Source organism: Mirounga angustirostris, unplaced genomic scaffold (assembly GCF_029215605.1).
Source record: "Mirounga angustirostris isolate CCGP_5_RB_7025 unplaced genomic scaffold, mMirAng1.0.hap1 SCAF_11, whole genome shotgun sequence".
NCBI classification, from domain to species: Eukaryota; Metazoa; Chordata; class Mammalia; order Carnivora; family Phocidae; genus Mirounga; species Mirounga angustirostris.
Genome location: NW_026991719.1, coordinates 1,699,901 through 1,724,863, shown reverse-complemented (window position 1 = coordinate 1,724,863; position 24,963 = coordinate 1,699,901). Strand labels below are relative to the sequence as shown.

The 24,963-nt window shown below is 41.2% G+C and overlaps 1 protein-coding gene across 1 annotated transcript; it reads right to left on the bottom strand.

Moving 5' to 3' along the window:
• Positions 1 to 6,156: 6,156 nt before the first annotated feature.
• On the bottom strand, positions 6,157 to 24,128 carry ARSH (arylsulfatase family member H). Its single transcript, XM_064574814.1, has 9 exons — positions 24,052 to 24,128; positions 21,913 to 22,034; positions 19,680 to 19,805; positions 18,650 to 19,073; positions 17,281 to 17,417; positions 13,166 to 13,300; positions 10,411 to 10,573; positions 9,158 to 9,279; positions 6,157 to 7,150 (listed from the first exon to the last, which is right to left on the bottom strand). The coding sequence occupies exons 1-9, from the start codon at positions 24,105 to 24,107 to the stop codon at positions 6,783 to 6,785; spliced, it is 1,653 nt and encodes a 550-aa protein (XP_064430884.1). The 5' UTR covers positions 24,108 to 24,128; the 3' UTR covers positions 6,157 to 6,782.
• Between the last annotated feature and the right edge of the window lie 835 nt (positions 24,129 to 24,963).

Here is a 24,963-nt window from a genome sequence, read left to right as displayed (position 1 = left end):
GATCAGGGAGAAAAAAATTTAAAGGAAGTCTTATAAAACAATATCCAAAAGTCTAAATTAGAGTCACAGAGGAGAAGGGAGAGAGAATACGATAGAAACATTATTTGAATAAATAGAACATTTCCAAAATTTTCTGAAATCCATAAATTTACAGACTTAGGAAGCTCAGCAAAACTCAAGTAGAATAAATGGGAGGAAAAACATGTCTAGGCACATTGTAAACAAAATGTTAAAAACCAAATACAGAAGGAAAATCTTGAAAGTAGCCAAGAAAAATAATACGTGAGATCCAAGGGAACATCAGTTCAAATGACTGCCAAATACTTGGCAGTCTGGAAAAAATAGGGAGACTGAGGGATCAACATATTTAAAGTGCTAAAATCAAAGAAAAACCAACATTTAAATCTGTAACCTGTGAAAGTACCTGTCAGGAATGTAGATGGAATAACATTTTTAGATTGATGTTAAGGAAAACGTTAAAGGTAAGAGAAGTCATCATCTAAAGACCTGCTAAAAAAATGCTAAGGTAATAGCTTTAGTCTGAAAGGTAATGACGACTGATGAAAACACAAGTCCCCAGATACAAAGAATGTGACAAAAGTCAATAGTGAGCTAAACATAAGAGATGACTTTTTCTCTTGATGTCTTTAAAATATATGCCTGGTTTACAACATGATGACAATTAAGTCATATCTTTCAATAATCACTTTCAACGTGAATGGCCTAAATGCTCCCATAAAGTGGCACAGGGTTGCAGACTGGATAAAAAGACAGGACCCATCCATATGCTGTCTACAAGACACTCATTTTGAACCTAAAGATACATCCAGACTGAAAGTGAAGGGATGGAGATCTATCTTCCATGCCAGTGGACCTCAAAAGAAAGCTGGGGTAGCAATTCTTACATCAGACAAATTAGATTTTAAAGTAAAGTCTGTAATAAGAGACACAGAAGGACACTATATCATTCTTAAAGGGTCTATCCAACAAGAAGATCTAACAATTGTAAATATCTATGCCCCCAACATGGGAGCAGCCATATACATAAGCCAACTGTTAACCAAAATAAAGAGTCATATTGATAACAATACGTTAATTGTAGGAGACCTCAATACTCCACTCTCAGCAATGGACAGATCTTCTAAGCAGAAAATCAACAAGGAAACAAGAGCTTTGAATGATACATTGGACCAGATGGACCTCATAGATATAAATACAGAACATTCCACCCTAAAACAACAGAATACTCATTCTTCTCGAGCGCACATGGAACTTTTTCCAGAATAGACCATATACTGGGTCACAAATCAGGTCTCAACCGATACCAAAAGATTGAGATTATTCCCTGCATATTCTCAGACCACAACGCTCTAAAACTGGAACTCAATCAAAAGAAAAAATTTGGCAGAAATTCAAACACTTGGAAGCTAAAGACCACTCTGCTCAAGAATGTTTGGGTCAACCAAGAAATCAAAGAAGAACTTAAACAATTCATGGAAATCAATGAGAACGAAAACACATCGGTCCAAAACCTATGGGATACTGCAAAGGCGGTCCTAAGGGGGAAATACATAGCCATCCAAGCCTCACTCAAAAAAATAGAAAAATCCCGAATTCACCAACTAACTCTACACCTTGAAGAACTAGAGAAAAAGCAACAAACGACGCCTAAGCCACGCATTAGAAGAGAAATAATTAAAATTAGAGCAGAAATCAGTGAATTAGAAACCAGAAACACAGTAGATCAGATCAACAAAACTAGAAGTTGGTTCTTTGAAAGAATTAATAAGATTGATAAACCACTGGCCAGACTTATCCAAAAGAAGAGAGAAAGGACCCAAATTAATAAAATTATGAATGAAAGGGGAGAGATCACGACTAACACCAAGGAAATAGAAACAATTATTAGAAATTATTATCAACAACTATATGCCAATAAACTGAGCAATCTGGATGAAATGGAGGCCTTCCTGGAAACCTGTAAGCTGCCAAGACTGAAACAGGAAGAAACTGACAACCTGAATAGGCCAATAACCAGTAACGAGATTGAAGCAGTGATCAAAAACCTCCCAAGAGTCCAGGGCCTGATGGATTCCCTGGGGAATTCTACCAAACATTCAAAGAAGAAATAATACCTATTCTACTGAAGCTGTTTCAAAAAATAGAAACAGAAGGAAAACTTCCAAACTCATTCTATGAGGCCAGCATTACCTTAATCCCCAAACCAGGCAAAGACCCCATCAAAAAGGAGAATTTCAGACCGATATCCCTGATGAATATGGATTCCAAAATCCTCAACAAAATCCTAGCTAATAGGATCCAACAATACATTAAAAGGATCATCCACCATGACCAAGTGGGATTTATCCCCGGGATGCAAGGGTGGTTCAACATTCGCAAATCAATCAATGTGATAGAACACATTAATAAGAGGAGGGAGAAGAACCATATGGTCCTCTCAATTGATGCAGAAAAAGCATTTGACAAAATACAACATCCTTTCCTGATTAAAACTCTCCAGAGTATAGGGATAGAGGGAACATTCCTCAAGCTCATAAAATCCATCTATGAAAAACCCACAGTGAATATCATCCTCAATGGGGAAAAGCTGAGAGCCTTTCCCTTAAGATCAGGAACACGTCAAGGGTGCCCACTCTCACCACTGTTGTTCAACATAGTACCAGAAGTCCTAGCAACAGCAATCAGACAACAAAAAGAAATAAAAGGTATTCAAATTGGCAAAGAAGAAGTCAAACTCTCTCTTTTCGCAGACGACATGATACTTTATGTGGAAAACCCAAAAGGCTCCACCCCCAAATTACTAGAACTCATCCAGCAATTCAGTAATGTGGCAGGATACAAAATCAATGCACAGAAATCAGTTGCTTTCTTATACACTAACAACGCAACTGTAGAAAGAGAAATTAAAGAAACGATTCCATTTACAATAGAACCAAAAACCATAAGATACCTCAGAATAAACCTAACCAAAGAGGTAAAGGATCTATACTCGAGGAATTACAAAACACTCATGAAAGAAATTGAAGAAGACGCAAAAGGATGGAAAAATATTCCATGCTCATGGATCAGAAGAATAAACATTGTTAAAATGTCTATGCTACCCAGAGCAATCTATACCTTCAATGCCATCCCGATCAAAATTCCAATGACATTTTTCAAAGTGCTGGAACAAACAATCCTAAAATTTGTATGGAATCAGAAAAGACCCCGAATCGCCAAGGAGATGTTGAAAAAGAAAAACAAAGCTGGGGGCATCACCTTGCCCGATTTCAAGCTATATTACAAATCAGTGATCACCAAGACAGCATGGTACTGGCACAGAAACAGACATACAGACCAATGGAACAGAATAGAGAACCCAGATATGGACCCTCAACTCTATGGTCAAATAATCTTTGACAAAGCAGGAAAAAACATGCAATGGAAAAAAGACAGTCTCTTCAATAAATGGTGCTGGGAAAATTGGACAGCCACATGCAGAAGAATGAAACTCGACCATTCTCTAACACCACTCACAAAGATAAACTCAAAGTGGATGAAAGACCTCAGTGTGAGACAGGAATCCATCAAAATCCTAGAGGAGAACATAGGCAGTAACCTCTTTGACATCGGCCACAGCAACTTCTTTCAAGATACATCTCCAAAAGCTAGTGAAACAAAAGCAAAAATGAACTTTTGGTACTTCATCAAGATAAAAAGCTTCTGCACAGCAAAGGAAACAGTCAACAAAACAAAGAGGCAACCCACAGAATGGGAAACGATATTTGCAAATGACACTACAGATAAAGGGCTGGTATCCAAAATCTATAAAGAACTTCTCAAACTCAACACCCAAAAAACAAATAATCAAGTCAAAAAGTGGGCAGAAGAGAGGAACAGACACTTCTCTGAAGAAGACATACAAATGGCTAACAGACACATGAAAAAATGTTCATCATCATTAGCCATCAGGGAAATCCAAATCAAAACCACACTGAGATACCACCTTACACCAGTTAGAATGGCAAAAATGGACAGGGAAAGAAACAACAAATGTTGGAGAGGTTGTGCAGAAAGGGGAACCCTCTTACATTGTTGGTGGGAATGCAAGTTGGTACAGCCACTTTGGAAAACAGTGTGGAGGTTCCTCAAAAATTTAAAAATAGAGCTACCCTATGACCCAGCAATTGCACTACTGGGTATTTACCCCAAAGACACAGATGTAGTGAAAAGAAGGGCCATATGCACCCCAATGTTCATAGCAGCAATGTCCGCAATAGCCAAACTGTGGAAAGAGCCGAGATGCCCTTCGACAGATGAATGGATAAAGAAGATGTGGTCCATATATACAATGGAATATTACTTAGCCATCAGAAAGGGTGAATACCCAACTTTTACATCCACATGGATGGGACTGGAGGAGATTATGCTAAGTGAAATAAGTCAAGCAGAGAAAGTCAATTATCATATGGTTTCACTTATTTGTGGAACATAAGGAATAGCATGGAGGACATTAGGAGAAGGAAGGGAAAAATGGTGGTGGGGGGGGGGAATTGGAGGGAGAGATGAACCATGAGAGACTATGGACCTGAGAAACAAACAGGGTTTTAGAGGGGAGGGGGGAGGGGGGATTGGTTAGCCCGGTGACGGGTATTAAGGAGGGCATGTACTGCATGGAGCACTGGGTGTTATACGAAAACAATGGATCGTGGATCACTACATCAAAAACTAATGATGTATTGTATGGTGACTAATATAATATAATAAAATTAAAAACAACAAAAAAATATATATATATGCCTGGTTTAAAGCAAAATAATCACACTATCTGGGGGATACATAACACATGTAGTTGTAATACATATAACACCTAGAGCATAAAGGTTGATGGAGTGCTGACAAATAAATATATAGAGTAGCAAAGTTTTCCATTTTATGGGAAGTGATAGGATATTAACTCTAATTAGACCACAATAAGCTAAACATATATATTAAATTTCTAGATCCAGCACTAAAAAGTGCAGAGGAATAGCAAAAAGACAAAAAATAAAAAGAATATTCTAAAAGAAAAAAAAATCAGGTAACACAAAAAAGTCAGAAATGTAGCAACAGCTGGACAAACAGAATTGGAAGACCCAAATCCAATCATATCAATAATTGTACTAAATGTTAATGGACAGAATATTCCAATTAATACCAGAGATTATCAGAATGGATAAAAAAGCAAGACTCAATTATATGATGTCTACAAAAGGAGCACTCTATTTTTTTTAATCAGTCTATTTTTTTATTTAAGAATAGTTGACAGACAATGAGAAGCTGTTTAAATATAAGGCCACACCTTGGTTAAAGTGATGAGAAAACATACACCATTTAAATACTAAGTAAATTTTAATTTTTTAAAGCAAATTTTAATTTAATTAATTTTTAACACTAAAGCTATGTTCATTTCAGCTTAACTGCACTTGAAGATAAAGAACACTATCAGATATAAAGAGATAAATTACATAATGATCAAAGGTTAGATTCACCAGGAAAACAATTGTTCAAAAAACTTCTAATACCAGAGAGCTTCAAAATACACAAAAGCACAGTTAAAAGGATAAAACTCCAAAATAATAGCTGTATATGTTTTTAAAATTTTTACCATCATTATCAAATAAGTAGGTAACTCTGGGTTGACAGTTTTCTCTCAACAGTTTGAGATTATTCTGTTGCCTTGTGGCTTCCCTTGGGGCCATTAGCAAATCTACTTTTGTTTTAATACTTTTTATTTCGTAGGAAATCTGATGTTTTCCTTTGATTGATTTAAAGATCTTTTCTTGGTCTTTTGTAGTCTGCAGTTTTCCCATGATCGTTCAAGGTATGGATTTATTGTTTATGCTGCTTAGAATTGTTTTCTAAATATGCTTCCTGAATGCCTTTCATCAATTAAAAACCTTTTTCATCCATCTTTCTCTATTTTAAATATTGCCTCTTCTACATGCTTCCTACTCTGTACTTCACGAAATATGATGAATTACAATTGACAACAATTACAACATTCATTACAATAACGTTGATTGAGTGTTTACTGTACATACGGTGATTTCAGGTGAATTGATGCATGTAACGCTCACAGCTACTACATGCAATAAACACTGGTTTTCCCCCATTTTGCACATAAAAACACCAAGACGCAACAAGTCCTCCCCAATCAAAGGTTAACAGGAAGAAGACCCAAGACCTGTAGAGAGGCATTTTGTAAGACAGGAAGAGAAGGAAAAATGAAAAGACAGGAAATCAAGGAGTGGAAATGAGTATGACATCACTTCCAGTGTTACGTACACTGTCTGCTTCAGGCTGAAACAAAATACTTATCATCACTGATGACAAAAATAAGATGTCTGGGTTGAGGATCCGCAAGTAGAAGTTTCTACCATAACCGCATAAAAACAATGCCATCAGACCTACCACTTCTAATCACCTTCTAAGAACCACAGATCCATAAGAATCTGCAGAAGGTCACCTTGGTCTATCTTTTTGCTTGAACAATGACACGGTATATAAAGACATGACACCACAAATGCTCTACTCTAGGTGCACTGGTGTCCAGGTCCACTTTCAATTCACTGAGCTCCTGGACCATGACTTGAAGAAAGAACTGAAATCTGAGGGCTTAAAAAAAAATGGTGGAGGGCATAATTATTTGTCCCACATGGAATGAATGAGTCAGCTGAGAGTTCTTCCCATGACCTCTGTAACAGTGTGTTGGTGGTGGGTAACAAGTGTCCCCTTTCCACTCACCGAGCAGTGGAAAGGACGTCATCTTCTTTGTCACACCCACAAAAGGGGAAAGTCCCACAGCAGGGCTGTAGCCATGGTTTCCAGAGGGTGTTGAACACCGAGAACTGCTGTGGGACAGGTGTGAGTGTCCTGCGATGCTCTTTGATGGCCGCCTCGATTTTCTTGACCACAGAGTCAAACAATGCTTCATTGTCAGGGTTAAGAGGTCGGGCCTCAGAAGGGTCTCTGGAGATGTCGAAGAGCAGGGGAGGATCGTGGTAGGTGACATCTCCAGAACACGAACAGATTCCACTCCCATAGCAGGCATCAGCTCCATCTGGGGAGAACTTGGGGGTCACGTAATGGACCTTCCACACTGTTGCACCTGGAAAACAGGCTCCATTGGAATGCCATATTTCTTCTCATTTTAGGACTCTTTCCCTTGAAAATATATTTCTCAAACACTTTTGCCAACAATTGATAATCTTTGTTTTAGTTTATTTTTTTAAGATTTAAGTTATTCGTTTGAGAGAGAGTGTGTGTGCATGAGCATGAGCCCCCGGGAGAGGGGCAGAGGGAGAAGCAGCCTCCCGGCCAAGCAGGGAGCCCGATGCAGGGCTTGATCCCAGGACCCTGAGATCATGACCTGAGCCAAAGTCAGATGCTTAACCAAGTGAGCCACCCAGAAGCCCCTGATCCTGGAAATTCTAACTCCAATCACTACTTTGCTCTGACGGGATATAGGCAAAGTAGAAAATTTTCTAAGGCTAATTACCACTTTCAGGTCTGATATTGACAAAGGTGATTTGGCAGGATCCATCATTCCTTGTTCTTTTCTTCCTCCCTCTGTCCCTCTTTCTTTTTTCCTTCCTTGTTTCCTTTCTTCCTGCATAAATGGTTAGTAGTTCTATTTCCGGAGATCAGTTTTAGATGGAAAACATCGTGTTTCCAAGCCTCTGATCAATGAGGCTTGCACAGAAGTCTGTGGGTGGGGTTTTGTAGAAAGGCTGTGTTTTTCTAATAAAATTAGGCTAAATCACCTGACTCAGCCCTTTACCCCTTTGCTCTTCTCTCTCCTTCCTGCATGGAGTGCGGAAGTGATGGCTGGAGAAACAATAGCCACTTTGCAACCAGAGCATTAGAAGGAGCATGAGAATGAAAACCGGCATGCCAGAGAGGGCAGAGTGGAAATAGAGAAAGAACCCAGATCCTGGTCATGGCATTGAGCACGGTAACAGCTCTGTGCTTCCAACTTCTGAAATCCTCATTATGATAATATAAGTAAAATTCTATTTGTTTAACCCTCTGTAGTTAAATTTGGGAAGCTTCTGTTGTTGAGGGGAGCTGTTTTGTTACTTGCCATTGACCATGCCCCTAACTGATATAGAATCTAGAAGGAAGAGATTTTTGTTGGTTTGTTCTAGTTTTATGGGGGAGATTCATCCACACTGACCTGAAGAATGGATCACACCACAAGTGATGGGTCACATGGGAGATAAATCCTATCTTTTCTGAAAATTAAGTTAACTCCCATCAAGTAAGAATTCTGGTGTCTACAGATGTAAGGAAATGAATATCTCTCTTTTTTTTTTTTTTAAAGATTTTATTTTATTTTTTTTAAAGATTTTATTTATTTATTTGAGAGAGAGAATGAGAGAGAGAGAGAGAGAGAGCACATGAGAGGGGGGAGGGTCAGAGGGAGAAGCAGATTCCCTGCTGAGCAGGGAGCCCGATGTGGGACTCGATCCTGGGACCCCAGGATCATGACCTGAGCCGAAGGCAGTCGCTCAACCAACTGAGCCACCCAGGCGCCCAAGATTTTATTTATTTATTTGACAGAGAGAGACACAACGAGAGAGGGAACACAAGCAGGGGGAGTGGGAGAGGGAGAAGCAGGCTTCCTGCCGAGTAGGGAGCCCAATGGCAGGGCTCGATCCCAGGACCCCGGGACCATGACCTGAGCCGAAGGCAGACGCTTAACGACTGAGCCACCCAGGCGCCCCTGAATATCTCTTGTTAATTTATATTTGTTTCCATGACTCCTATAGCATGAAGGTAAGGCAGAGATGATTAACTGGAAGGGGACAGTAACTGCTGTGTGGGTTACACTGCAGACTTTACTCCTTGTTGCCAATTATTTCCGTGTCCTTAGTTGTGGATATTCATATTCTCTCTCTCTGTCTCTTTCTCTCTCTGACGTATTCATGCATGCAAGCTTGCACACACCTCTAAAATCTACCACAGAGCAATGACTGCTTAACTAACTTCCCTAAGGGAAAAGAACCATCATGGCTGGGTGCTGTTTGTATATGGCCCAACTTCTGCCAAGACGAAAAGGAAACAGGGTTGTGCCTTTACCGTATTCCCACATGTCAGCCATCTTCATACTCACAGTCCTTCTGATGCCACCTGGCTGTGTGCAGGTAGACCCCACAGTAATGGAAGAGGAACTCATGCTCCGAGTGGGACACCCTGCCTTCCAGCAGGGGCATTAGGTTCCGACCATCGATGACTCTTAGGAGAGAGGGAGAGATGAAGAAAGTGGTGAGAGAGGCTTGGGTTGGTCACACATATTATGACAGGAGGAGGAGGGGGGAGCGGAGGGGGGAGGAAGTAGAAGAAGAAGGAAGAGGAGGGGAAGGGGAAGGAGAAGGAGAAGAGGCAGAGTAGGAGGAGTAGGTGGGGGGGGGTGGGAGGGAGGAAGAAGAAGAAGGAAGGGGGGAGAAGAAGAAGAGGAGGAGGAGAAGGAGGAGGGGGAGAAGAAGGAAGAAGAAGAAGAAGAAGAAGCAGAAGAAGAAGAAGAAGAAGAAGAAGAAGAGGAAGAAGAAGAGGAGGAGGAGGAGGAGAAGAAGAAGAAGAAAAAGAAGTAAAAGAAGAAGAAGGAGGAGGATGAGAAGGAGGAGAAGAAGAAGAGGAAGAGTAGGAGGAGGAGGAAGGAAGGGGAGAAGAGGAAAGGACTTTAAAAATAAGCTTACTACACATCTTCACTCATTTTATAACAAAAAGAACAACAAAAACAAAAAAATAAAAAAAACTGAGAAAGAGGCAAACCTCACACAATTTCTAAGACAGTGGGAGAGGTGAGCGGCTGGAGGTATTATTCTGATACCTTGTAAGACACTATGAGTGAGTGTCATGGATTAGAAAACTGAGCTCTTGACACTCATTTGATTCAAATAAAACTGTGCCGCAGATGAATAGATACTAGTCCTCACACATGGAATTTAATTATTAGAGCATGAAATGCATTTATGCATCTCAAAGCCCATAGAGAAAGAAGGCATAATTCATCACACATACATTTACACATACTTACATTTATTCAGTAATTCACCTAATAAATATTTGCTTAATGGTCTAGGTGCTGTGGGGGATATACAACTGAATGAGAGTCGATCCCAACCATGAGGACAACAGAGCCTATGTCTGTGTAAGTATGAGAGACAAAGTAGAACATATTCTAATAGGGAAACAGACAAGCTATCCCACCATCTGTTAAGGGCAGATGGCCTGTTGTCTGGCCATCTTAGCAGATTACTGAAAATTAAGTAATATACCACACATACACACAGAACATTTGCTGATATATCCAAGCGCATGTCAGATGTATCGGACAGGTTAAGAACAAGCACTGTTTCCATATACCTGTCCTGGGGCAATATCCCTCCACCTATATAAGACAGTGTCGGGTAAATGTCCATTAGGCTCGTTGGTTCGTCAATCACTTTCCCAGCCTCCAGGACTGTCGGCCACCGGAATATTCCTGGGACACGAATGCCCCCTTCCCATCCGCCCATCCCCTTGCCACCTAAAATCAAAAATCAAAGTCAAAGATGAAGTCAAGTCAACCATATTTCTCCACTCAGTTGGAAATTACATCTAGATGGAACGTTTTCTGTCACTTGTCAAATTCATCCCAGTGTTCTATATTCACACACACAGAGAGATACAGACAACCTGAGATATATTTCTTGCTTTGCAGAAGTTGAAACTCGACTTGTGAACATCTGGCCATCAAGCGACAAACCCATCTATAACAAATAAAAACAAGTGATGTCCTAATACGGTGTGTTATTTTGTACCAATGAGTGCCACGGAGTTTCACTATTATGAGAAAAGAGAACATTCTGTAATCTGGCAAATCTTCAGTCTTTATTGGAATCACACTGGGCTCTAAAGGATGGATAAGTAAATGAGGCTCCAAGCAAGACCAGAGAAATGGGTTCTACCTGGGCCATGCTGATCCTTGAGAGAAAATAAGGAATTTGAACTTTATTCAGTGATTCCCCATATGGACGAAGATGGAGAGGTCATAGGCTCGTGAATGGTGCAGAGGTGGATAAAGCATTGAGGATCCCATCTCGGACAAAGGACATTTCGGGTGTTTCTGAGCACAAAATAGATGAGCCCGTGTGCTTTAGGACCTATCCTACGGTCAAGATGTTCATTGCAGAATAGAGATACAATCCTAAGCCAAATGACATAGTCAAGATCATACAGACTTTTTTAAGGGAAAACAATGAGATTCTCTGGGTGGGGTGGGAGGAAACTCTTCCAAAGTAGAACAAACATGAAATGTTCATGGAACACCTTTTACGTGCTGGTCACTCTGGCAGTATGAATTACAAAGAAAAGACAAGATGGGGTATCTCCATGTGGAAGTGGGGAGACATTAAATGGGAAAACATTTCGGGACAAAGACTCCGGTCTAGCCAGGGTCCAAAGCTGTCCCAGTTCATCAGCACCGTTCTTTCTGGAAAACTTAACAAGCTCCCCGCACTGAATTTATGTTTGTATACCAATAAGCAACAAACAAAAAACCAAACGTAAACCCACCTTGGCATTTTCATGGTCCTATTTAATAGCCAGTGACTGTGTTAGGTACCTACAAAAAATCTAACCTTCTACCCAACCACCCAAATTTGTCTCTCAAATGGACTCAGCTCCTCCTGGTGATCTGGAGGCCAGTTCCAAAGGTAAAATCTGCTCACAACAATTTTCCTGTACCTCTTTGAGAGCTATGTGAAAGCACTTTTTAGAGTGATGGTTTTATGCACACACAACCCCCCACCACATGCACACACACAAGCAATGTCACTGTTAAAATCATCACATCTCATTTGGTGGCATATATAACCGTATATATTAATTTTATTAAACACCTTTGCTACTAGGCTTGTGACCAATTTAGTCTATGCTAATTAGCAGTATGTCTACGGCAAGCTGACATGACCCACCAGAAAAGGTGAATATATTTAGGAGCTCACTTGTTGTCAATCACAATATATAACATTTCTATTATATCTATCTATAATCTATCTATCCATCTATCAATCATCTATCTATCTATCTATCTATGGATCAACCAATATATCTATCATCTATATACCTATCCATATACCTATCACGTCTTTGTAGCCATCCATCCATCCATCCAACCATCTATCTATCCATCTATCTATCATCTATCTATTCCTTCCATCCATCAATCCATCCACCCATCAATCCATCCATCCACCCATCCATCCATCCATCATCTACCTATCTATCCTAAATTGTTTCATAAAGTACAAGGAACTCCTAAAGTTCTGATTTTTGTAATGATGACAACTTTGACACCCTTTTACATTTTTTTTTTGATTGGGTTGGGGGAGGTAGGAGGGGAGTATCAAACACCAAATTCATTTTTAAACTCTTTTTGATCCGCTTTGCTGATCCATAAGGGCAGGCTCAGGGGAGCTATTGAATAATCCAGCAGGGAGTACATCAAAGATGTCAGAAGAATCCACTCGCAATGAGGAGGAAGGCACCCACTCCAAATGAACACCTCATTTCCTGATCATTTCACAGTGTTTGAAGCATAGTGATGACATAATTGATTTCATTCCATTAAAAACCTGGATTTGGGTACTCAGGTTAGTATTATACTAGAGCAAGTGGTTCTCAACTGGAGAGGACTTTGGCCCCACGGGACACTGGGCAATGTCTGGAGACAGTTTAGGTTGTCACTATTTTGATAGGGAGGGGAGTGGTAGGTGCTCCTGGCAACTGTAGGGTGAAGATCAGGGATACTGCTCAACACCCTACAGTGCCTAGAACGTCCCACATCAAAGAGTCATCCAGCCCCAAATGCTCAGAGTGCCAAGCCTGAGAGACCCGCTTTAGATGGTCATTGAGAACCTCTGTATTTACACTCAAGAAGCTCTCATTACTTCAGGCATTGTTGTCTTAAATTCTCAGACATTGCCCCAGACTTGCACCTTTTTCCATCCAGTTTCATAACAGAGTATAACTCCCACAAAAATCTCCAAACCAAGTTTGCAAATGAATGCACGTGCAGGCAAAACGAAGTAGACCCCACTGAGGGATTAAACTGAAACACATGGACTCTGCACATCACCTTTGTAGATCCCATTGAAACCACCCAGCTTGACCTCGCCTTCCTGCACCTCCAGGCGACCCCCGTTGTCTGAGGTAAAGTACACCAGCGTGTGGTTGGCCAGGTGCTCCTGGTCCAGGGTCTCCAGGATCTTACCTGGTGTGGGGGGAAACAAAAAACTCACCTTTCACCATGGACCACTGTCAGTCTATGACGTGACTATTATTAGGCATTTGTTAGCATAACAATATAATTAAGGGTTATTTTATTGTATAGGCTATCATAATATATAATAAATCATGATCCTATACTCTAATACATGTGTAGTATATGTAAGTATTCTATACAGCAGAGACATAAATAAATCCTATATGCCATAGAATACATATACTAGACAGTGTAGAATATAAAATTGAGCTTTATATATTTATAATTATTTTTTATATTTTACACTATATAATATTTTATATATGTATATAAAAGCATGTATTCAATATAAATGCATAATAAAATAATAAGAATATATAATATAAATTATTTATATCTAATAATATAATAATGAATAGAATTCTATTTAAAATATAAAAGATGTTTCTATAATATATTTTAAATCATAATAAACTGTAATACATAATATATACTATAATAGATGATAAATATATTATTTGTATGTAAATATATAAAATATAATTTGTATTATAATCCTATATACTTCCTATAGTATATATATAATGAATATTATGATCATTACATTATATGAATATTATATTATGAATATTATATATGAATATTATATATTATTATATTATATAGTAATATGTAATATATGATATGGTAATATATGATATATGATATACAAATATGTAATATATGATATGTAAGTATAATGAAATATTTATAACTATAAAAGTTATAATTAATAATATCTTGAAAGATCATATTAAATATATAATATAATCTATTATAGAATACAAAAAATCTACTAAAATATTGTATAATGTTTGATGATTATATACTATATAATAGTGTTATATAATGGTTACTTATTATATAATACTAATAGATAATATTTTATCGTATAATATGTAATTTTATTATATAACATTTAATATATCATTTTAGTTTGTAATGAATGATTTTCTTATCTAATATTTAAGAAATATAATATATAATATATATAAAATATGACATATACTACCTGTAAGAAATATATATTATACAATATATAAGAATATGTATTTATTTTACAAGTTACATAATAATATATACACACATTATATACACACACTGCATAGACACATACAATATATTAGAAAGTATGAACTAGTATGTAGAACACATCATCATCACTCAAAATTCAAATAACCATTAAATATTAGGCCTGTCAGTTAAAAGAAACTTACAGACACTAATAAAACAGAGAAGACAGTTCAAAAACTGACATGTCCAGGAATAAATTCGCAGAGTCATACCCTTGCTCTAGAGAGCATGAGCCCCACCCCTAAAGGATGCACTATCCCCACGCCCTTCTAAAGGTTGCATCTGACCTGCAGGTTATTCTTGTAGTTAAGCACGCGACCATAATTAATACTTCACTAGACTCGGCAAGCATCGTGCTGATGTGTGGACAATCTCTTAAGGGGACAAAGGACTTTTTTTTTTTTTAATATTTTATTTATTTGTCAGAGAGGGAGAGAGCACAAGCAAGGGGAGCGGCAGAGGCAGAGGGAGAAGCAGGCTCCCTGCTGAGGAAGGAGCGTGACTTGGGGCCCGATCCCAGGACCCTGGGATCATGACCCGAGCCGAAAACAGAAACTTAACCTACTGAGACACTCTGGCATCCTGGGGACAAAGGGTTTTTGAAAAAAAAAAAAACCAAGTAGAAAGCTGATCTAGCCACATCCCAATCTATGCTGATTTAACTGATTTAAGCATAAACTCATTAACCTTTCTGTTTCCTTGTTTAAAACGGATTTGTTTTAGAAGCCACATGGGCCATTTTTTAGAAATGTTGCAGCTAGAAATTAATATATTTTAAAGCCCAGATTACAGAAGATAAAGATTATAATGGCTTCTTGGTAAGAGAATAATTACATGTAAATTATGAGCTCTCATTAGAGCTGGCTATTGCATTTAGCATAAAGGTTATTTGTAACTTATACCAAGTAAATAAAACACGTGCCAATCCTTTTGTTTTTTGGAAATGCATATATGTAAGCTTCTGTGTATGCAATGTATAAAACACGTAAAAGCGTGTGTGTAGACGTATGTGCATATGGCAACAGAATAGTCATAAAATCTCTTACAAGACAAAAATACAAGGAAAGAAGGCAAGAATGAAAAGCCGCTAAAATATGTTTTTAAAGTACAAGTTCCCTCGAATAGAGAATTTAAAATATCGCTGAACACTTGGAGCCTTCAGGACATTCGCTTTGCATGCCGTTCCAAGGACACCACTGTTATGGCTTCTTCCTGAGAAGGTTGTTAACTTGGGAAATGATCTTAAGTTTTATCATCATATTGCAAAGTAGAAACAAACCCACACACAAAAGACACTTCTCTGATTTTTGATCTGCCTCTGGTTTTGATATGATTTTCATAAGCCATGAAGGGGAAAAAAACACAGCATATTGGGAAGATGTCATGCAGAGAAATACCTACTTTTCATTTCTCCCATGTAAACGGTATTAGCTTGGGAATGCAATTAAAAATATTACTAAACGCAGTTAATAGTATTTACAGCGCGTCTGCATCGTGTATTTGCACAGACTACAAAATAAACCTAATTAGCTGTTTGTGGCAAACTCTGCATATAAACATGGACAGAAAGTCTTTTTTGCATAAAACTGCTCTCTGACTCGAGATACAAATGCCTTGTTTCCAAAGCAGATGATCCTGGACGATAATAAACATCAAGGAAAGAAATCATAATCTTACAACTACAGTAAAGTTACAATGTTAGAGTTGTTTTTACTGTAGCAGGTATCAATGTTTGTGTGTATTTGCCAGGGAATTACTATATATATATAGTAACATGCATATATAGACATATAAACAGTATATGTAAATGTATACATATATGAACATTAATATTTAACTTGCATGGATAGATTTTAAATGTTAATTTAAATTATATTCTTAGTTGATTTAATATCAATAGATATTAAATGCATGTTTATATATACCTAATATATGTAAAAGTAACCTTTTTATATTTAAGAAACTTAAAAAATTTGGGGCGCCTGGGTGGCTCAGTTGGTTAAGCGACTGCCTTCGGCTCGGGTCATGATCCCGGAGTCCCGGGATCGAGTCCCGCATCGGGCTCCCTGCTCGGCGGGGAGCCTGCTTCTCCCTCTGACCCTCCCCCCTCTCATGTGCTCTCTGTCTCTCTCATTCTCTCTGTCTCAAATAAATAAATAAAATCTTTAAAAAAAAAAAAAAGAAACTTAAAAAATTTAAAATTCTGTGAATATTAGTTTAGGTGGTTCTGCACAGAACACTTTTCAGAAGCTTCTACTAGTAGAAGAAAAAAAAAATCATCCTGTGCTTCACAATTTTTGAGATGAAAAAATACTCCATCATGTCCAATTGAAGGAAAAGGCAATTTGGAAAGCACGCTCAGTTGTTTTATGGATATGCACGCGGTGCTTCTCCCCGACCCAACCTGTCTCTGCAGCAGTCCCCGCCCGCATTCGTGACCTTTTGTGTTCGTTTCCACATTGAACCCTTATGAATTTGAAACAAATGGCTTCAGTTTAGGTAAATTCCGTCCCGCGTTTCTAAGCATTTCTCGTAAAAAAATGAGCTAATGGGAAAAACACATTTCCTTTTATATCCCTCAGAATGATGGGGAAGGGCAGTATCCTTTACAATGCAACTTCATGCATTTTGAACAATGAGTCTTAATTTTAAAGACGGGAAAACCCCATATTTATAATTGCGACTGTTTTCTTGGGGGGGAATAGTCAGTGATTTTGCTGCACCTACAGCCAGATCTTGAATTAGTTCCCTGGAACCAATATTTGCCGACTGCCCAAGATCCACCAGGGGCTGTCCGTTGTTTGAAGCAATCAGGATGCGTTCACTTTCTCTAGCCCATGCATCAGATACTTTAGATTGTTTTTCTCGACACTTACCCACCATCCAATCCATTTCTTCGACATTATCCCCATAGAGTCCGTATTTACTGTGCCCCACAAACTTCTCTTTGGTGATCAGTGGAGTGTGGACATGCAGGAAGGACACAAAGAGGAGGAAGGGGCTGCGTTTATACCTAAGGGGTGAAACGTGAACTGAGTTATCATCACAAACAAAGGCGTTTTCTCCCCTGGGATAGGATTCCTCATCAGCTGAAAGATCTCGCAACAGTTGACAGAGGTTGTCTAGGTCCTCACATGACCAATATCACTCAGGAGATTAACAACTAGCACAGCAGGACATCAGCGGAAAGGCCGTGAGTAGGAAGAAAGAATAGCGGGGCATTTGCATTAGCAGCAAAATAGCAATTGCAGTCTGTCTCCTGAAGAAAGACTTCTTCATTCCTTCCTCCTCCTCCTCCTCCTCAATGCTGTCTGGAATGTAAATGTGATGGCTGGAGCTTTGGCATTAACTTTGGGCCAGGAGGCTGCTTGCACAGAATCACAGGTAGCAAGATAGAAGGAGCTAAGATGCTAATACATCTTGTTTGCTGTGTTCTGCATTTTAATGTCCCATGGAGCCATTTAAGATTCCTCCTTCACATGCTTTTACAACCGGGCATTATAAAGGGGGAAGGGCATAGAGATTGGGTGTGTTCTATCAAAGACAGCCCATGGGAGTGACAAGCAGAGTTGAGTGACTGCATTCCGACCACTGTGTTAGAGCAAAGGATCAAAGCATATGAATGGATGAGATCCCATTGTCGGACGCATCATCCCCACAGAGTTACACCTTTTCCTCTTCCATCCACTCCCCTGTACCCCATACACACCAGGTCAATGAGCATCCACACCCACAACTCAATCTGCTTCTAGTTGGTAACCTAGAAGGGAGCTGGTATGCAAAGACGGGAGACCATTACCTTCATGCCCACGTGGCTTGTATTGAACACATAAAACCTCAAGTTAGGTATCTATACATAGAATCACTCCCTCATTATTCATGGACACAGAAGGATTTTCGGGCTGCTTCTAAGGCAAACCAAAATCAACATCAATCCCAAAGACTGAATCCATTTAGATCCCAATCCATATTGAAGTGATACGGATCAAAGCATAAGGATTCGTTTTTATAAAAAAGAGTGAGCACAATATATTTCTTTACCATTTCAGAGTTTACAATTTGCAGGAAATTTAACATTCAATTTTATTCTAAGTAGAGATTCTACTATATGGCAAATACCGCGCGTGAGCGTGCGCACACACACACACACACACAAGAAGGCCCATATCCCCAAGATGAACCCGACTTCTCCGAAACACAGACAAAATTCCCATGCATGGAATCGGGCCGGAAATGACTCCATACCTGTCGATAAAGGCAAGTGCCTCCTTCAGCAATAGGGAAGCCACTCTTTCCTCCCGCATCGGCTGCTGGATGATATCATCGTTTCTCATAAGAATACAGTTCCAACGCCGAGTAAACCCGTAACTGGAGTACCAGGAAATGAAAAACAGGAAGGCAAGAAGAGCGAAGGTGAGGATGACCTTCCACGGAACGGCGAACCAGCAGGCGAACTTGGGGATGAGGAGCAGGAGGGGGACGAGGCTGAGCACCACCGTGGAGATCCAGAGTTTGATCCTGAGCCAGCGGTGCAGCTCTGGAGTCTTGGACGTCTGACAATCGCTTATCAGGCCAAAGGGCAGCCCGTAGAAGTAGTCAAACCCATGGTTGAGGGGGTGGTAACAGTGATCATCCCGAGAGGCACAGCTCAAACCCTGGTGCCACTTGCCTGCAGGAGAAACAAAATGGCGGCAGATACATCTACCTGTTTCTAGAACGTGGGCTTCACTTAGCAAAAGTTAAATACGACTTGCACTCCCTTGCCATGGGGATATCTTCTTGGTACCCCAGTCACCTCCCTGAGGATGCTAAGAAGGTTCCCATATTTGTCACCAACACTGCTTTCCCTACACCCTGCATCTTTCAGACTAAAACAGGGCAGTAGAAACCCCTTTGCTTGCTGCTCTCTCTCTCCAAAATAAATAAATCTTTAAAAAAATAAAAAAATAATAAAAATAAATAAAAACGCACTCACTTCTCTGCTAGTAATGATGTCATAAAAGTAGCATACCCCCCACCTCGCCCCCTACAGAATATTCCATTTTGGTGATAGCAATGGATGAGCCCATTTGCTTTTGGTTCCCGTGATTCTTCCAATACCCTGCTCGAGATACTAAAGGTCCTGGGTAATCGTGCATTAAATCCATACCCCACGCGTGTCCTCACAACAAGAGGTCACTGGAGTGGGTCCAGCTGACGTCCCGGGGAAGCTCGGTCCCAGTGAAAGGGGACGTGCACAAGCATGCTTCCGAGTTCAGAGTCCTGCGTGCCATACCTATGAGCCCCGTGCGGTAGCCGCGATGCTGCAGCAGTGTGGCAAAAGTCGTTTCATTGGCGGGCAGACCACCCGAGCCTCCGAGCCAGGTGAGCTCGCGGTTCAGGTTGAAGCGAGATGCCATTCCTGAAGTCACAGGAGGAAGCACCCCATGAGTTCCACAGTCCCTCTTTCTTGACAGTCATGACAAACCCCAGGATTCATCCTCCTCTCCTTGAAGTGTCTCCTACTGAGCCCCCACCGTGCTGTTCTTTCCCGAACGTTCCCTTGCCTTTTTGCCTCTACTTAGCTTGTCCTCACATTTGCCAGATGCAGATGTTCTGTGGGGATCGGGATCATGAGCTCAATACACGACACGCCCGGTCACACTGGAATTTCATATGAACAATGAATGATTTCTTAATACAGGCCTGCCCCCCATGTTGCACGGGGCATACTTGTCCTTAAAATCTAGGCACTGATGATTCAAAATTCAAATATAACCGTGCATGTGACTCTGGGGATGATATCCTTGGACCTCGGTTCTGAACTTTGATGTCATCTTTCTACATGGTGAGAAACCCAGGTCTCCTCCAGATCCTCCTCTGAAGTTGAGGTCCTAGACATCTCTATACTTAGGAGCCCAAATCTCAACATGACCAACACAGAGTCCATGGTCATCATACTTCAAACCTGCCTCAACCAAGGACACCATAATCCCCCCCAGCCACCCAATCCATGAATTCCTTTGGGATCCTCCCTCTCACTCAGAGTCACCTCTTCTGTCCAATCCCATGTCAAGTCCTGATAACTCTAACTGGGTAAACGGTTTGGATATTTATCTCCAACGCCATAGCTTTCGAGCAGAGATTCAGCTGGGCTGTGCTTTGATGTCCACAAGCCAATCTCTGTCCACCCTCCCAGGCATCTTCTGAAGAACCCTTCCAGCCCATGTCCCTCCCCTGGTCAAACCTCATTCCTGTCCGTCCATCACCCTCTGTTGAAATCTAAATCTGGGGTGGAGTTTACACAGTGTTTGGTAATCTGAGACAACTGATTATTGCTGTGGCTACCTCATTTGCCTAGCGCACTCATGCCTGACTGCATTGTCTATGTGGGCCACTTCCTCTGCTGAGCACACCCTCCCTCCTGACTGCTCACATTTCAAGGAACTTCATCCAGGAGGACTTTCCTCGGATGCTGTAGAGGTCCCTATGGGCTTCCAGCGCTCACTGAACTATTCTTTGCATCTCGACCACTGGAACTCTTGGCGCCTTGAGGTGCATATGTCCTACTTATGTTACAACTACCAAGAATAAACCTATAAGTGAAAGGCATCACACAAACATGCACAACCAATAAAAAAAAACAAAATATGTTAAAATAGCATTGTGATCCAATCTGCTTCTTGTTTTTCCATTCTCAACAGAAACAGGTACATTAAAAAGGATGCCTTTTGCCAAATCCTAAAAGACAAAAGCCTACCTATCATTTTCAAGAAAAGTGGTTACGTCTTTTAATTAATTATAAATATATGTATAGATGTTAGTGTGTGTATAAAAATTTGATGGAGCAGAACTTTGATCCCATCTTGCTACATGGTGAGAAACCCATGTCTCCTCCAGACCCTCCTCTGAAGTTGAGGTCCTATGTAGACGTCTCTATACTTGGGTAGAAACTTAGATAGATAGAAACTTAGGGATTGGGAATATCGGTAACTTCTACATCATAAAAGGTTCAATATGTTGTAGCTGAGTATAAAAGTTGATATCCATAATGTTGATTCTACAACATCATCTTGTGTGTGTGAGAGAGAGAGAGAAAATGTATGAGTCTCCTTCTTTTTCATGTTCTTCTCAAGAGCTTCTTCTGGTTCCAATCGCATGCCCTGACACTGGGCAGACCCACTTTTCTTGGAACTATGATATGCTTTCTGCTAGCTTGAAGACAAAAGGAACATCTTGAAGGCTCTGACCACAAGTACTTGCAGATCCTACAAGCAGCTGGGATATTGCTCTCCAGAAGCCCAAACCCTTCGTTGTATGCACACAGGCGAGCAGGCTTGGTGGCCCCTGGCAAGAGACCCACCTGTTTATGCTGTATAGCATGAAGGTAAACAACACGACCCCCATTTGCAAGTAGATTCTTAATACCAGAAGTGACCTTTTGAGAATCCTTACGAAGAGTAGCAAAAAATAAAGAAGAAGAAAGCATGACATAAAGACAACATTGTCCTTGCATTGCCCTGTCGCACCTGATCGGATGGGGTACCGGCCCGTCAGGAAGGCAGCCCGACTCGGGGTGCATACGGAAGCAGCTGACAAGTGCTGGGTGAGCCTCACGCCCTCGTTTGCCAGGCGGTCGATATTCGGTGTGCTGAGGACAGAAGGAGGATTCATCACGCGGGTTTCTAATTCTCAACGAAACAAAGAAGATTCAAAGCCATTCTGTTCTGAGTCCAGCTGACTCTGTTTCCAGTAAACCTAAAATACGTGCCTTTTAAGCTTCAATCCATCTACCTGTTTAGAGGCCTCCTCGATGGTCACAAGGAAATGGAAAGCAGACTTTAAAACAGTATATCTTCAGGCCAAACAATTGCAGACTAATATAGGTCCGCGGTATAATTAAACTATAACTAGTCTGAGCTCATAGGCATTTCAAGGCAAACGTTAGTCCGTTTGCTCATATTATACTCCTGAAAGGAACGGGTGACTTGGATTACATAAAACTTTACTGTATTTCTTGTAGTAACATGTATCTTTTTTTTTTAAATAACTAAATGGTGACATTTTGGAGTTTAAATTACCTCCCACGTTGCTCATCTGATATTTTAAGGTCTCGAAAAATTTCTTGGAGTATCTATAGAATATAGGCTCACACAGGTGCTTTTAGCAAATCCCATAAGCTAAGGTATCCCCAATCTTAATAACACGTGAATGACATACTAGCCTCACAACCCTGCAGCAGTGTGATGGGGGAGAGAGTCCTGTACCCGCAAACACTCTCAGTATCTGTGTGGGGGAGAGTCAGCAACTGGACAAGACGGACAGTACCAGATTCTCAAGCAATGTCTCCTGCCTTACCCGTTACTTCCTTGTGGGAATTAAATAGCAGACAAATGTGCTCATGTAGACCTTAAATGCCTTAAAGAACATCATCTCCTTTCAAAGTCCGAAAATATGCTTAAATATAGGACTGTTCCATGAGCCACATTCCAAGGAGAAACGATGGTATTTAAGTTCACACTAAGAGGCACTGTGTATTTGCACAGGAATAAGGTTTGTCTGGTGCTGGGGAGTAAGGACATACAGAAGGATCGTGGTCACCAAAGGCTTCGGACATAATTCAGGGAAGACCCTGAAACACTCTAACGGCATTCGTCTCTGCCGTGCAATATTATTCAACTACAGACAGAAAGGAAGGAGGGATAGTTACTGCCACATCGCTGAGAACATGATGCTCCGTGAAAGAAGCCAGACTCAAAAGGGCACATAATGTGTGTTGTGGGCTGAACGGTGGTCCCCCAAAATTCATAAGTAGGAGTCCTAACCCTGAAGACCTCGGAATGGGACTGTTTCTGGAGTTGGGGTCGCTAAAGAGGAAACTGAGTTAAAACGAAGTCAGGGGTGGGTCCTAATGCAAGAGGAGGAGCGTCTTGTAAGAAGAGGAGATGAGGACACCCACAGAAGGAGGACCACATGAGGACACAGGGAGAACACGGGGTCTACACACTAGGGAGAGGGGCTTCATGAGGACCCAGCCTCAGCCCCGCCTGAATCTCACACTCCCAACCTCGGCCCCACCTGGATCTCAGACTCCCGGCCTCAGCCCCGCCTGCATCTCAGACTCCCAGCCTCCAGCCCCACTTGGATCTCAGACTCCCAGCCTCAGCCCCGCCTGGATCTCAAACTCCCAGCCTCAGCACCCCCTGGATCTCAGACTCCCAGCCTCCAGCCCCTCCTGGATCTCAGACTCTCAGCCTCGGCCCCACCGGGATCTCAGACTCCCAGCCTCCAGCCCCACTTGGATCTCAGACTCCCAGACTCCAGCCCACCTGGATCTCAGACTCTCGGTCTCAGCCCCGCCTGGATCTCACACTCCCAGCCTCGGCCCCTCCTGGATCTCAGACTCCCAGCCTCCAGCCCCACTTGGATCTCAGACTCCCAGACTCCAGCCCACCTGGATCTCAGACTCTCGGTCTCAGCCCCGCCTGGATCTCACACTCCCAGCCTCGGCCCCTCCTGGATCTCAGACTCCCAGCCTCCAGCCCTGCCTGCATCTCAGACTCCCGGCCTCAGCCCTGCCTGCATCTTAGACTACCAGCCAGGGCCCAGCTGCTCCCGCGGGCCCGAGGCACCCCCCCTCCGCAGCGGGGCAGGGGCGGCTTCCTTACCTCACTGTGTTGTTACTGTAGCAGCACAAGTCCCCCACCCCAAGGTCGTCCGCCATCAGCAGCACAATGTTGGGCCTGGAGTTCCCCGTGGCGAAGGCCGCGCTCAGGCCCCCAAACCAGCAGCACAGGCCCACGGACAGACGGCAGGTCCTGGAAGCATTTGGGGACGTGACAAACACAGCAACTCACACTGTCAATCCACGTTTGCCCCGTGGACAACTGAAAAGACCGTGTTGTGCTATTTCTCACCAGTTCCCGCTGCATGGTGCACCTTGGCCTGCCTGACTTGGAAACCAGAATTACTTTTATTTTATTTTTTACTTTGTATTTATTTTTTTATTCTTATGTTAATCACCATACATTACATCATTAGTTTTTGATGCAGTGTTCCATGATTCATTGTTTGTGCACAACACCCAGTGCTCCATGCAGAATGTGCCCTCCTCAATACCCACCACCAGGCTAACCCATCCTCCCACCCCCCTCCCCTCTAGAACCTCAGTTTGTTTCTCAGAGTCTTTCTCAAGAAACAAGAAAGGTCTCAAGTACACAACCTAACCCTCCACCTAAAAGAGCTGGAGAAAGAACAGCAAATAAAGCCTAAACCCAGCAGGAGAAGAGAAATAATAAAGATCAGAGCAGAAATCAATGAAATAGAAACTAAAAGAACAGTAGAACAGATCAACGAAACTAGGAGCTGGTTCTTTGAAAGAATTAACAAGATTGATAAACCCCTGGCCAGACTTATCAAAAAGAAAAGAGAAATGACCCAAATCAACAAAATCATGAATGAAAGAGGAGAGATCACAACCAACACCAAAGAAATACAAACAATTATAAGAACATATTATGAGCAACTCTATGCCAGCAAATTTTGTATTTATTTTTAAAGATTGTATTTATTTATTTGAG

Excerpts from the sequence above, each read along its gene's own strand:
- ARSH (XM_064574814.1), bottom strand. The coding sequence starts at position 24,107 with ATGGCGGACGACCTTGGGGTGGGGGACTTGTGCTGCTACAGTAACAAC. Across the intron at positions 19,806-21,912 it reads CCGGTACCCCATCCGATCAG|GAATGGCATCTCGCTTCAAC; the intron begins GTGCGACAGGGC and ends CTGTGACTTCAG. Across the intron at positions 13,301-17,280 it reads AGAAATGGATTGGATGGTGG|GTAAGATCCTGGAGACCCTG; the intron begins GTAAGTGTCGAG and ends CCCCCACACCAG.